General features: G+C 39.2%; 1 protein-coding gene across 1 annotated transcript in view; it reads left to right on the forward strand.

The window, feature by feature from the left end:
- The window catches only part of fmn2b (formin 2b), a 53,187-nt gene that overhangs the window by 28,465 nt on the left and 10,147 nt on the right, over positions 1-14,575 (forward strand). Inside the window, exons 6-10 of the mRNA XM_037981375.1 lie at positions 5,085-5,214; positions 5,738-5,884; positions 12,141-12,200; positions 13,335-13,455; positions 13,577-13,669. Coding sequence (XP_037837303.1) covers positions 5,085-5,214; positions 5,738-5,884; positions 12,141-12,200; positions 13,335-13,455; positions 13,577-13,669 — 551 coding nt within the window. The remainder of the gene's footprint in view (positions 1-5,084; positions 5,215-5,737; positions 5,885-12,140; positions 12,201-13,334; positions 13,456-13,576; positions 13,670-14,575) is intronic.

Below are 14,575 nucleotides of genomic sequence, written 5' to 3' on the forward strand. Positions count from 1 at the left end.
ATTAGTGTCATTAGGATGTAAATAGTTACAATGAGCGACATACTTATAAATAGCCTCAGAAGAAATCTTTTTACTAATATAATGTTTGGTTATATGTTCCAAGTCTGACAAAGTTTATGTTGTTTTAATACCGAATGCTCTTAATTAGTTCCGCCGCACAAGCGTTTGTATAATCCTGTTGCTCATATGTTGGATTATTCCATCTATGCCCGTGCGCATGTTATTTACCTGTGTTTACTTTTATTGTGGTCATTTCTAAAGCTGTTGGTTAGTTTTAACTAATTATCATTATTCATGATAATATATTGGAACAAAAAGTCATAGTTGAAAAAGCGTTTCATTATTCAATTTTTATTGATGTTAGACGATGATTCGATGCAGGTAAAATTAATAAGGTGACGAAACACTCCGGTGGCCCCCCCACCTAGAAAATGAATCCGGCGCCACTGGCGGTGGCAAAGCATCAGTGTCTGGCAAGACCCTCTTGGAGATGTGAGAGGTGTTGATATCTGGGCAGCTAGTGGGTTTGGGTGTGGCTTCAGTGCAGTAGGACAGGGGACTTCCTTCCAGTTGATAACAGGATGGTGGTGGCATGGGACTTTAAAACAAAGCTTGGGAGATCGCTTTTATACGCGGATAAAAATTCTGGTTGAGCAGGTGAGGCAGAGAAGTCTGAATTATTTTAACAACAGTGGTGACAGCAGTGTGACTATAAGTGACTGGATTCAGGGGAGTAGCTGGAATCAGGGGTCTCTGAAGCATGACAGGACTCTGGAGTGTGGTTGGAGGCAAGCTTAACACTACAGATAGGTATATGAGGGGATGGAAACTGTAGCTGCAAAGTAGAAGTCTTGGACCTCAGCATATTCTTGCTCTGCCTAGACCAACAGTACTGTCATTCCTGGTGAGTCCTTTAATCAAGGGTAGTGAGCAAATTCCTCCAACAAACGAAAAGCAGCCTACACTCTAGCCCAGAAGTAGCCATAGTGTTTATGTAGATCTTTACTGTAATATGTAAAGTCCAAAATTCTACTGGGGAGCTGGGAGTCTGCTGGGTCCTGTTCTGAGCCAGTTATTCGGTCAGGTTTTTGCAAGACAAGACTCAAGGATGCAGATTTGACTTAAGGACAGAATGCAGATAGGAATTTAATAAAAACAAAACAAAACAAAATACAGGTTACCACATGTTTTAATACAGGTAGACATTCAGGGAAAAAGTGAACACAAGAGATGCCAAAAATAAAAGAACAAGGAAACAGACAAAATAACACAATAGCAAAAAGCATAAACAAAACAGCAAACAAACCACAAAAAAACACAATGCGACTATTGTTTTCCTCATTTTAGCTTTTAACTAAACTTTTGCTCATTTTAGACTTTACCTACAGGTTTTCAATTTTTGACTTTTAAATACTATTTCTGAACATTTGTTTTTTTAGCTACTGTTTTGTTTTTAACCATTATTTAGCTATTATTTTTAACAATATCTTTTACTAATTTAGCTTTTTGCTATGGTTTTACAAATTTTAACTCCTACCTGAGGAACTGAAACACCGACTGTAATTCAGAGGTTCTAAAACTTTTCATGTCACTCTTACTTTGCAGGGAGAAAGATTAAAAAGATTAAAAACTAAAATTTTAATTTAACTGTTCTCAGGGAAAAACGTTTTTAAAAAAAAACATTACATTATTTGTTCATTTTCTTAGCAAATTATTGTGTCAATCAAAAAAAGTTAACTTGTTTTAGGGACATTTCAATCCGCGTATCATTCGTTCTTACCATTTTCAGTTGACTATCAAAAATCAAATAATGAAAAACGGACTGGGTATTTTGTTTTTTTATTTTTTTTTATGACACCAAAATCGAAAAACGCCTGGTTTTTCACATTTCATTTTTAGGCTAAGATCGAAAACACGAAATTGAAAAACGGGGAGCAGGACAGAATTTGTTGTTAATATTTCATTGGTTTAAGTGACCCGCAAGTTTGGTAAGGAGAGCTACCAAACAACAAACGTTATCTTGTTACCGGCCACCATAGACATTGTTTACACAGACACCTCTAAGACTGGCACTGTCTGTTGGATCTGACGAGTCAGCGCGGCCACCATCTTGGCCTGGTCCTTCACGTGCCCACCAGTTCATTTCTTTGTACTGAGGAAGCTGTTTGTCCAACTAAAATAATCAGAACTCTCTGAATCTTTACCCGATTTTCACACAGTTTGGTTTGTTCCAAACAGCAGAGATGTAGTTATGATGCAGGACGCTTTCACATATTAAAAATACGTACTTTCATGCTAAAATACTTTGTTTTATGCTATTTAACAAAGACAGACATTTAGTATGGCATATTAAAAGATGTATATTTCAATACATTTCATATTTTAATAAAGAAACAAGTTTGATTGTTCATTCAAATTTGTTTCACTCTCTTACACACATATACACACACAATCCTGAGCCTTCTGTATACACCACATCAATAATTTGTTTATATTTTTCTGTGCTATGTATGCACACACACATGCAGTTTTTTTAAAGGCCTGAAAAAATAATCTTTGAAAACCCCAGGTCATTCCAGGGTCTCACACTGCCCTGCTTTAACTGGGGCTGGAGAGCTGAGGTCCACTGGAAGCTCTCTGCAGCTTTGCTTCAGGTTTCTGTGTCCTAAAATATAAGACACATAATAGTTAAAAATAATTTAATTGAAAACAACTTGAAAAGGTTTTAGTATCCCACAGTGTATTGGAATACACACACAATACATCGTTAATTCTTAAACATGTAGAAAGAACTAACAGGTAAAAACAGGTTTAACAAAGTGTGATATTAATTTTAGGTTTACACATGAATCATAGACATTTCTGTTAACATGTACGGAAAAAAACAACTCCTCTTTGGAAATGAGATGGGAAGTTGAAGACAGGTGGGGTCACATCATCTCTAAGCTGGTCCTGTTAAAGTCCTCTGGTTTGAAATGTTCATTACAGAGCTGAGACGACTGTAGCAACAAAACCCTCCCTTCTTACTGCAGCTTCCCATTGCCTCCTTAAATCTGTGTTACTGGGAAACCTTCAAAATGTGAAGAAAAAAACCCCAGAAAGAGCTAATCTTAGCCTAAAAGTAAAATACGAAAAAACAGGCATTTATTTGTTTTTGGTGTCATATTAAAAAACAAAAAAAAAAACAAAATAACCAGTTAATTTTTCATTATTTGATTTTTGATAGTCAATTGAAAAAGGAAAGAACGAATGATACATAGATACATAGATTAATTTCCTCTCCAGATTTCCTCTCCAGAGCTTTATTTAAAACAAAGAAAGCTCACAAACCAAAGAAAAAGAAGTAAAGAACTTCCACTTGGCTAGGACAACAACAGACTGCTCCATAAGCCCTGATTATGTAAAAATAGAGAGAAATTTTTAAAAATATGCAATCAGTTTTCAAACCACTATTGTAAAATTTAACTCCCTCTGGGGTCTAGGGTGAAACTGGACGTTTTGGGACTATTTTTGATTTTCATTCATATTTCACCCTAAAAATGTTTTAATCTGTGCACAGAAACCCTACAAATATGAAACTATAAGAGTTCAATCTCATCATAGTAATACTGGCTGCAATATGTATTTTTTTACAGTATATCTGTAAAAAATGATAATACAGGTCAATCTTTGCAAAAACATAAAAAATAAAACTAAAAAACACAAACAAATATTTTGGCAAAAATATTAAGTACCTGTATTCATGAGGGCTGATTTTATTGTGGTATTTGGGGTGTCAGGGTTTTTATTTATTTAACCTGCTAAGGAAAAATCACACCGGAGAGGCTTGTTGTCTTTTTGTGAAGGCCTTCGCAAAGAGGAGAGATTCCACAACAGCTCCTAATGGCGTGCTGTCCAGGAAGTTCTGCCCCTCCACTTGGGCTTTCTCTTTATTTAAAGGAAGAAGAAATAAGAAGAAAAAAGGGGTTGATCTGAGCAGGCCAAGGCCATGTTCTGATCATAGCAAAAACACATAACACATCACTGTTTGGGAGAGCCAGATGGTGTGGCGCCCGCCAGCCCACCGTCTGACCTTGGTCTCTCACGTAGGCAGTGTTCCACATGAGCACAAAGGCTGATAATGTAAAAACCCCTAACATGGGGCTTAGTGTTTTTTTTCTTCACTGACACTAATTTTGCTAAAGTGATTTGTTTGTTCAGGATTTTTAAGTTTTCTTTTTAAAAACGTGAGTGACTTCTTTGAATTACTAGTGTAATTTTTAATTTTTTACCCTAATACAGGCAGTTGCTGACAGTTTTTAGAGACAAACTGTTTTGGGTTTGACTTCAAGGCCAGGTACTAAAAATCTGTGCTAAATTTCATAAAGATCTGATAAGCAATTTTTGAGTGAATTTTATTTTTTGGTTTTTGGGCTTCTATGGCTCAGTGTTTTAAAATTTTGATCAATTAGTTTAGAACTGACTCCCACAACAGCAGTTTAAATTTCATTTCATCAGCTATTGTTTTTTCCAGATATGGCCAAATATGTGTTTTAGCTCGCTTGCTACAACTATTTGCACAGGCATAACGTGCACATAAAAAAACAAACAAACCTGTCTTTCATAACTTATCTTCAGCTTGGCATCTAGATTTACCATGGTAGGTTTCATGACAATTGAGCTTTAATCCTTTGAGAATATAATTAAAAAATGTGTTTTGCAAATTTTGCAATGTAGAAAATTTTTTTAGGCAGAAATAAGTATGACCTATATCATGTGATTCAGTATAGTGCAAGGAACACATAGATAGTAGACTTAAAAATTCACAACTTTTGATTTATTTACATAATAATAATAATAATAATAATAATAATAATAATAACTATTATTATTATTATTAATAATAATAATAATAATAATAATAATAATAATAATAATAATAATATTAATATTATTACATGGAACCCAGTTTCAATAGGGTTCCATGCTCTGCTCGATGCATGGAAGCAGCAATGTCCTCTTGCCTCCATGGGACCCCTAATAAACTAGATAACAAAGTTAAACCAAAAATAAAGTTTTCTAATGCATGTTTTGTTCTTTTGCAGATTTCTCTACCAACTCTCTCTGATCCCAAATTTCTCCAGCAGAGTGTTCTGCATCCTCTTTCGATCCAACTTTTCTGAGTCCATGTCCTGTATAACAAGGAAATTGGACATACTGCAGAGGGTGTGCAAGGTAAGTAAAACAGCTGCAGAACACTGCTTGTTACTGTACTTTTAAAGCTGTGACAGGGAAAACAAATGGAAAAATAAACATGTGTAAGAAAGATATAATTACACATGTTTATTATCTGCCCAAAAAGCAGCTAATAATGTTTTACTTGTGTCTTAATCTGTGTGTATGTGTGTACGTAAGTTTGTGCATGTGTGAGTATGATTTGATGTACTTCTACTGTACAACTGATTAATGTTTAGAATCAACCCAATTCAGGATGACTACCACAGCTAGCTGACCTTAGTAAACACAAAAGTGGCTATAATTCAGTCAACTTTACAGTTCTTAAGCTGTTGCTGAATGTGCAGTTGCAGCTAAATCATTCACAACACGTGCTCAAAGTGCTACACATTGCACTAGATTTCTTAAAACTTCAAAATATTAGTATTTTGTTCATCTGACAGATTTAGAGAAAAAAAAGCTCAGAAAATCATCTGCATTGTGTTCCATTCTTTATTCCTTTTTATATTTGATATTTTTACAGGCTCTGCATGACAGTAGAACAGTAAAGAATATTCTTGGTCTGGTTCTGGCATTTGGTAATTTCATGAATGGTGGCAATCGAACCAGAGGTCAAGCTGATGGCTTCATCCTTGACATACTGCCAAAACTCAAAGATGTCAAGAGCAGCGTGAGTAAAACATACATTTCTGAGAGACATTCAAATGTTTATCTTCCATCCTGAAACTGAAATAAAAAACTCACAGTTAATATACTCACTGATAAATAAGTTAACATCTGAGTAGGTCCCACACATGTTTGATTGGGGGAAAGATTGTGAGACTTGGCTGTCTACAGGAGGACCTCAAAATGACACAGACAGCTCATAGACTAATGTGCCACATGTGGACAGATGTTGTCTTCTCAGGAGGGGTAAGACATGTGGATTTAGAATGTCACTGATATAGCCCTGTACTGTCAGCGTCCCTCAAATGGCTACTAGAGGTGATCTGAAATCAGACTCTAATGCTCCCTGGTGTGTCTCTCCATAGTATTGGCACAGGTCTGGTCCTCTTACTTTGGTGCTGCCAACCGCATGCACAGTAGTCATCTGTGGTAATCTGAATCCTTCTGAACTCATCTGTGGTAAAATGAACCCTTTGTCTGGGTGCTGTCAGTTGTTGACACAGTATATCAATTTTCAAAACAAGAAAACCTAGGCTCCAAGTAAGGGATTACTCACTGCCTCAAGTGAAGGAGATCAAGTTTTGGGAGTCTTGTTCATGAGTGACAGTAGGATGGAGCAAGAGATGGATTGACTGACTGGGGCCTTGTCCACAGTAATAAGGGTGTTGGTCGAGTCTGACGTGGTAAAGAAGAAGAGCTGAAAGGCAAACTTATTTATTTATTGGTCTGTCTGCATTACAAACCTCACCTATGGTCATGAGGTTTGGATCGTCATCATAGAAAGAACGAGAATCCGGATACAAGTGACTAAAATAAGCTTCCTCTTTAGGGTGGACGGTGGTCAGCCTTAAAGATAAGCTAAGGACCTCTATCATCAGAGGGGAACTTGAAGTAGAGCTGCTGCTTCTCTGTATAAAAATAAGTAATTTCAGGTGGTTTGGGCATCTGATTTGGATACCTCCTGGTCACATTCCTCTGAAGGTTTCTGGGTATGTGCTACTGGAATAAGACCCCATGGCAAACCCAGAATTTGTTGAAAGGATTATGCATCCTCTCTGGCTTGGGAAAGCAATATGACAATTCTCCCTTTGTTTGGCCTGTCTAGGGCTACCTGAACTTTGTGACTGGGTCACTGTGACATCTCTTTACGCTAATTGCTAGTGGTGGGCCGTCAGGACCAGCAAAGCCTTCTCTGCTGGCCTAACATAACCAGAAATCATGATTATAATTATTATAAAGGTTAATTTAATTTTTAATTTACTTTCCCTAGATATCTAAAAGTATTCCTATTCTCTTCATGTCATATTATGCTCCTTCCAGTGCTGTTGGTTTTAGGTTAGAGTTTTTATCCAATCAGAATTCAGCTACCTTATGTTGCCAGGCTGTATGAAATCTGCCTGGGCCTTCAGAATCAACAATGCAGGCGTCTGTGCACTGTAAGTGAACAAGCAAATACAGTTGATAGATAGTTGCGATAGCCAATCAGATCACAAGTTGTGTCAGTAAGGCCCTCTAGCTGGCCTCACGTTGAACGTGACATTTACGTGTCCTGTGATTGGATATGGATATTTACTAGTTTGACCCACGGCAGTGCTATGCAGATCAACAGAGTCACACCCGGGACTGTTAACGGTTAAAAACCTTTTTAACTCACAATGGCCGAAGGTGAGCAACACGTTGATTTGGTTGCTGATACACTGGCTTTTCAAGAGAAGCTAGATCTCGTTAGAGGAAGATGGCCGACCCCCGAGCTACCTAACCTGTCCCTGGTGGGGGAAAAAAGGAGAATGGATTTTGTGTTGAAATAAGTGTTTTGGGGGACACAGCCGTTTTGGTGAGAGCAAATATGTTATTTATTTTATTCTATTTTATTTAGTTTTGACAGTAGCATACCAGATATGTTTCAATTGCTGATGCAGGTTTTTTGATTTTTAAAATGCGCCGGATAATGGCCCATTTTGTACACAACTGAGGTGATGCAATGCTTATGTGTGTTTTTAACTACTCTCCGGTCCTGGTGTTATAAATGCTGGCATAATGAAAGTGAAAGTGGCACAGTGACATTAACAGGACCAGATCATCAACGCATATCAGAGATGAAATCTTGAGGTCACAGAACTGGACCCCTTCTGATCCCTGGCTACACCAAAAAATTCAATCCATAAAAGATATGAACAGAATTGGTGACAAAGGGCATTCCTGGTGAAGTCCAACTCCCACCACGACTTCTGCCAATAATCCAAACCAGACTCAAATTCCTTATGCATCGGGACCAAATGACCCATAATAACAAACACTCAGTTCCATATTCACGGAGCATCCCCCACAGGCATCCCAGGGTACACTGTCAAATGGCTTCTCCAAGTCCACAAAACACATATAGACTGGTTGGGTCCATCAAGTATGGACAACCATATGGACACTCTTATGTTTGAATATAGTGTTCGTTATGGACAACACCCCCCGTGGGTTCAGATCAGAAAGGCCATTCCTACCAGAGCAACTTCCAGCACCCCAGCTAAGGACTCCAAGAAGGCTTGGTACTTGGTACTACTGCTGTTAGGTGCGTAGGCAACAGAACCTGTTTCCCCACTCAAAGGTGCAGGGAAGCTAGCCTCTCATCCACTGGGAAAAACTCAGACACACGGNGGGGGGGGGTTATAAGTAGCCCCGAACCAGCCCAGCACCTCTTACCATCAGTCTAGATTGTTTGCCTTTGTGTTTTCTATGAGCCTAAACAGACCCGATGAGTAGAGGCACCTTCCAGGAGACCCGCTCCACTCTGTGTCCACAGTGGCGCTCCTGCGCACCCCCTTGAGCATGTGCGGGAGCGCAATTGTTTTCGTGTGAGTCGTGTTGTCATCTCATGACAGAGAGCTAAAGATGGAGAGGCAGAAAGATAAAGATGTAGGCATGAAAGAAAGCTTTTCAAAGTGGTTGAAAGACAGCATGAAGTTCTGTCTGAGCATCAAGAGCAGGCCTGGAAATGTTCAGGTTAGCTAAAGCTACTAATAAATAACAAGTTACAGCTGTTTACTGATCAGTATTTATAATATTACAGCTGAGAGGATGGAGAGAAAGATCAAAACTTGAGAGCCCTGATCTTAAGCAACTATGATATGTGTTTAATTCAAATTAATTGATCAGAATTCAGGAATATCATGTTGAATCTATGTTTGTGTGTATTTCTGGGAGTGGGTGGCTCCTCTCAACGTGGAGAAGCAGTGGCTCTACTCTGAGTCCCTCCCAGATGACCGAGCTTCTTACCCTATCTCTAAGGGAAAGCCCAGACACCCTGTGGAGAAAACTTATTTTAACCGGTTGTATTTGCGATCTCATTCTTTCGTTCACTACCCAAAGCTCGTGACCACAGATGAGGGTAGGAACGTAGATCGACCAGTAAATCGAGAGCTTTGCCTTTTGACTCAGCTTTCTCTTCACCACGACAGACTGGTACAGTGCCCGCTTCGCTGCAGATGCTGCACCAGTCCGCCTATCAATCTCCCGCTCCATTTTTCCCTCAATGGTGAACAAGACCCCAAGATACCCAAAACTCCTCCACTTGGGGCAGGACATCTTCCCCGACCCAGAGAAGGCACTCTACCCTTTTCCGCTCGAGACCATGGCCTCGGATTTGGAGGCACTGATCCTCATCCCGGTCGTTTCGCACTCGGCTGCAAACCGCTCCAGCGAAAAGCTGTAGATCACGGCCTGATGAAGCCAATAGAACCACATCATCTGCAAAAAGCAGAGATGCAATCCTAAGGTCACCAAAACGGATTCCCTCAACACCTTGGCTGCGCCTAGAAATTCTGTCCATAAACGTCATGAACAGAATCAGTGACAAAGGACAACCTTGGCGGAGTTCAACTCTCACTGGAAACGAATCTGACTTACTGCAGGCAATGCGGACCAAGCTCTGACACCAGTCATATAGGGACCTAACAGCCCGTATCAAAGGGCCCGGTACCCCATACTCCCGGAGTACCCCCACAGGATTCCCAGAGGGACACGGTCGAACGCCTTCTCCAAGTCCACAAAACACATGTAAACTGGTTGGGCGAACTCCCATGCACCCTACTGAGGGTATAGAGCTGGTCCAGTGTTCCACAACCAATCAATCAATCAATTAACTTTATTTCTATAGCACATTTTAAGAACCACAGGGGTAGCCAAAGTGCTGTACAATAGATAGATAAAAACAGTAAAAAGGAAATAGATAAAACAAATAAACAGATAAAAAGATAAATAGATAAAAAGAGACATACACATACGGGTCCACAGCAGGTATGTTTTAGGTGCCAAGAAAGACAAAACTCACGNAAGGACAAAAATCCCAGTGTGTTAAAAGCCAAAGAATAAAAGTGTGTTTTTAAAAGAGATTTAAAAACAGGAAGAGAGGAGGCCTGTCTGCCACTCAGGGGTAAATTGTTCCAGAGCTTGGGAGCAGCAACAGCAAATGCTCTGTCACCTCTGAGCTTCAGCCTAGTTTTAGGGACTGTCAGCAGTAACTGATCAGCTGATCTTAGGGATTGGGGCGGGCAGTAAGGCTAAAGCAGCTTAGATAAATATGGTGGGGCCAAGTTGTTCAAGCATTTAAAAACAAATAACAGGAGTTTAAATTAATTCTGTAGTGCACAGGGAGCCAATGAAGGGTCGCCAAGATGGGAGTAATGTGCTCGCGCCTACGGGCCCGAGTTAACAAGCGAGCAGAAGAGTTCTGCACAAGCTGCAGACGGGCTAGAGAGGTTTGGCTAATGCCTACATACAGTGCATTACAATAATCAAGACAAGCTATCATAAAAGCGTGGATTAATTTCTCCAAGTCAGATCTTGTTAAGATTGGTTTGACCTTTGATATTTGACGAAGCTGATAAAAACTTTTCTGAACAACACTGCTGATCTGCTTTTCAAATTTACCAGGACAAAAACCGCACTGCTCTTCCTGAATCCGAGGTTCGACTATCCGACCGACCCTCTTCTCCAGAACCCCCAAATAGACCTTACCAGGGAGGCTTAAGAGAGTGATCCCTCTATAGTTGGAACACACTCTCCGGTCCCCCTTTTTGAATAAGGGGACCACCACCCCAGTCTGCCAATCCAGGGGAACTGCCCTAGATGTCCACGCAATATTGCAGAGTTGCGTTAGCCAACACAACCCTACAACATCCAGAGCCTAAAGGTACTCCGGGCAAATCTCATCCACCCCCGGAGCCTTGCCATCAAGAAGCTTTTTAACCACATCGGTGACCTCAGCACCGGCGATTGGAGAGCCCGACCCAAAGTCCCCAGGCTCTGCCTCCTCAATGGAAGACGTGCCGGTGGGATTGAGGAGGTCTTCGAAGTATTCCGCCCACTGACCCACGACATCCCGAGTCGAGGTCAGCAGCACATCACCCCCACTATAAACAGTGTTGGTGCTGCACTGCTTTCCCCTCCTGAGACACCGTATGGTGGACCAGAATCGCCTCAAAGCCGTATGGAAGTCTTTCTCCATGGCCTCTCCGAACTCCTCCAGTTTTTGCCTCAGCAACCATCATCAACATGTTGTTCTAGGAACATGAAAATTTTAATAATTAGCAGTGGGTTAATTTGTACTAACAAAATCCTCCTGCTGTAGCCAGGTTTCTGTAAGACAAAATACATCAACATAATGATCAGTTAACAAATCATTAACTATCACAGGCTTAAAAGTGAGAGAGCTACCTACATTTATTGGTTTTACTTTTCTGTCAATTTATATGATTTATTTTTCTTGATCTGATTGTTGGGCTATTTTTTTGGCCATGGTTTAGGGTTTGGGGTTTAGGTAGGTAACAGAGGAAGAGTAGCAGAGAGGTGTCAAAGACTATAACTCTGCTTTCTAGACTGGACCCTGGGTTGTCAATAATTTGCATGACTAACAAAATCGTCAAAATTCCTAGAAAGAGGAGAAGCTCCATGTGAAGTGGGATTGATGCCATCTTTCTGCATCAGACCAGGTTTTCTCCAAAATGCACTCCAATGAACTACGTAGCCCACATAGTTCTCAGGACACCACCTGGAATGCCAGAGGCTAAACATGTCATTGATGGCCAAATTGGGGAGGAGACCAGAGAAAACTGCGGAGTCCAGCTGTTTTTTTTATTTATCCCTGGACCACACTTGCAAGTTAATAGCACAACTGTCAAAGCTTAGAAATAACCATAACAGCATTCATCTGTGTTTTCTCTTTTTCAGCAAACTAGTATGTTTCTTCTTTTTCTTCTTTCCACTTGTAGGATGGAGCAAAAAGTCTTCTGTCTTACATCGTAGCCTACTACCTGAAAAACTTTGATGAGGTAAACCTCTTCAGTTTCTGTAGCTTAATAGTTAAGACAATTTTATCTTAACTAATTAACCTATTTATTTATGTTTAATGTCCAAAGGCAGACGTTAATGTTTTTGCCCATGTGTGTTTGTGTTTGTTACAAAAATTTCACCACAGTATGAATTTTAATGAAACTTGCAGAAAGTAATCATTGGGTAAAATCTACAGCTGGTTATGTTTTGAAGTCAGTCTGGTTCAAGATGACTGCCATAGCCAGCGAACCTTAAAAACACAAATAGCTATACCAGTTTCTCAGATATTGAGCTAACGCTTGGTGTCGTTGAAACAGATTTCAACGCATATTCTGTGCACTACCATATTGTGCAAGATCATTGTTTAAAATATTGCCATTAACTATTTGGAGTAAACACTGTACATCAGTTACCAAAATATCTTATGTACCACAGGACAAATATTAAAGAAAGTTTTAGATAATGATCATTGAGTGTACATATAATTTGATATTGATGGGATGGCCGTAGCTCAGTGGTTCCTCTCTACCTCAATTAGTTTCACAGATAATGAGCTAAAATTAGTTTTGATAGTTGCTGAGTCACTCATAAAACATTTTCTGAGCATAGCGTCTTACAATATTAGACAAGATCGTGCACAATATGATCTTCAAAGTTATGTCAAGACAGCTACGTTTCCCAGCTTAAGGTGATCTTAGTTTAAAATTGAAAACAGTAGGTGATATACATTCCTCTAAGAAATGCTACACCTTTAATGGTTTTTTTTGCAATAAATCTAACTTGTGGATCAACATCCTGCCTCTTGTGTCCTACAGTTTGGTTCTTTCTAACCACTCTCTTCATCACGTAATTTTTCACATGGAGTGCTTTTAAACAACATCTATATGCAACAAAGTAAAACAAAGCTAACATAAGAGATAAAGTTTAATTTCATCTCTTGTTCATATCCTGCATTATAAAGGAAGTTTTTATATAGTACTTTTATAAAAACAAAATTACATGTGTCTGTCTATGTATGTCCTGGTGATTATGACAGCAACATTCTGTGTAACTTTGTAACACAAAATTTCAAATTAAATGCTAAATTCAACATTGCATTCATATTGTTTAAATGTGTGTGGGTCTATTAACAGGATGCTGGCAGAGAGACATGCGTGTTTCCACTTCCTGAGCCTCATGACCTGTTCCAAGCTTCACAAATGAAGTTTGACGACTTTCAGAAAGACTTGACTCAGCTCCGAAAAGACCTAAGAGGTGACACATGATTTTTTGTACAGTATAACTTTGACCTCTAACCAGAGCACAAACACTACTTGTTTTGTAGTCATCTTAAACCTAACCACAATTTTACGGTTTTCTTTAAATGTTTCATCAGTGTGTACATTGGAAGTGGAAAAGGTATGTAAAGTGTCAGATGAAGATAACTTGCAACCTTTCAAAGAAAATATGGAGGACTTCATTGCACAAGGTAATTGACAAAGACTTTAAATCTATTTTGCTAGCAGAGCAAGGCACAGTACATTTCTGGTAATTTCTCAGCTTGGTGCTGCTATGAGCATGGGTGAAAATGGGTGTGTACATTTGTATGATATCCATATAAAAATACTGCAATATGAAATATACAGTTGAAAACAGAAGTTTTCATACACTATATGAAAAGACATGCATTTTTTTCACAGTGTCTTACGTGAAATCAGAATAAACTTTTCCCTTTTTCGGTCATTTAGGATTTTCAAAATTATTTCTATTTGCTAAATGCCAGAATAATGAGAAAGAGCATGTTTTTAAGGCATTATTGAATTATAAATGTCTAAATTGCTAAACATGTGCTGTATTCAACACAATCATGTTCCATTACTTTGAAAAGAAGCAGTTTTCCAAGAGCGATATCTTTGGTGTCTAGAGAAAACTTTCAGGAATAATCCTGAAAGTTTTCTCTAGACAACAAAGACATCACAATTACAAAATTTGGGTTGTATAAACAACCCAAATTTTGAAGAAGTTGAGATGTCGTGTAAAATGTAATCAAAACAGAACGACTTGCAAATTTCATGAACAAATGTTTTATTCACAGTGGAACATAGTAAAAACATCAAATGTTTCAGCAAAGAAATTGTACCAATTTATGGATAAAAAAAAAGGTAATTATAAATTGTGTGACAGCAACAAATCTCAAAAAAGGTGGGACAGGACCAGGCCATTGTGGAAAGGCCCGAGGGTCCAGACAGCTTGAGTCAACACCTGATGCTGAGTCAAATCCACCCGCTTGCTTCGTGCTCACGGTGAATCCAGCCTCTGCTGGGAGGTCTGCGGCCCACACCTTTCACCTACTTTGAACCACCCAGACGTCCGACAAGACTCAAATTACCATGAC

This window comes from Kryptolebias marmoratus, linkage group LG2 (assembly GCF_001649575.2).
Source record: "Kryptolebias marmoratus isolate JLee-2015 linkage group LG2, ASM164957v2, whole genome shotgun sequence".
Taxonomy (NCBI): Eukaryota; Metazoa; Chordata; class Actinopteri; order Cyprinodontiformes; family Rivulidae; genus Kryptolebias; species Kryptolebias marmoratus.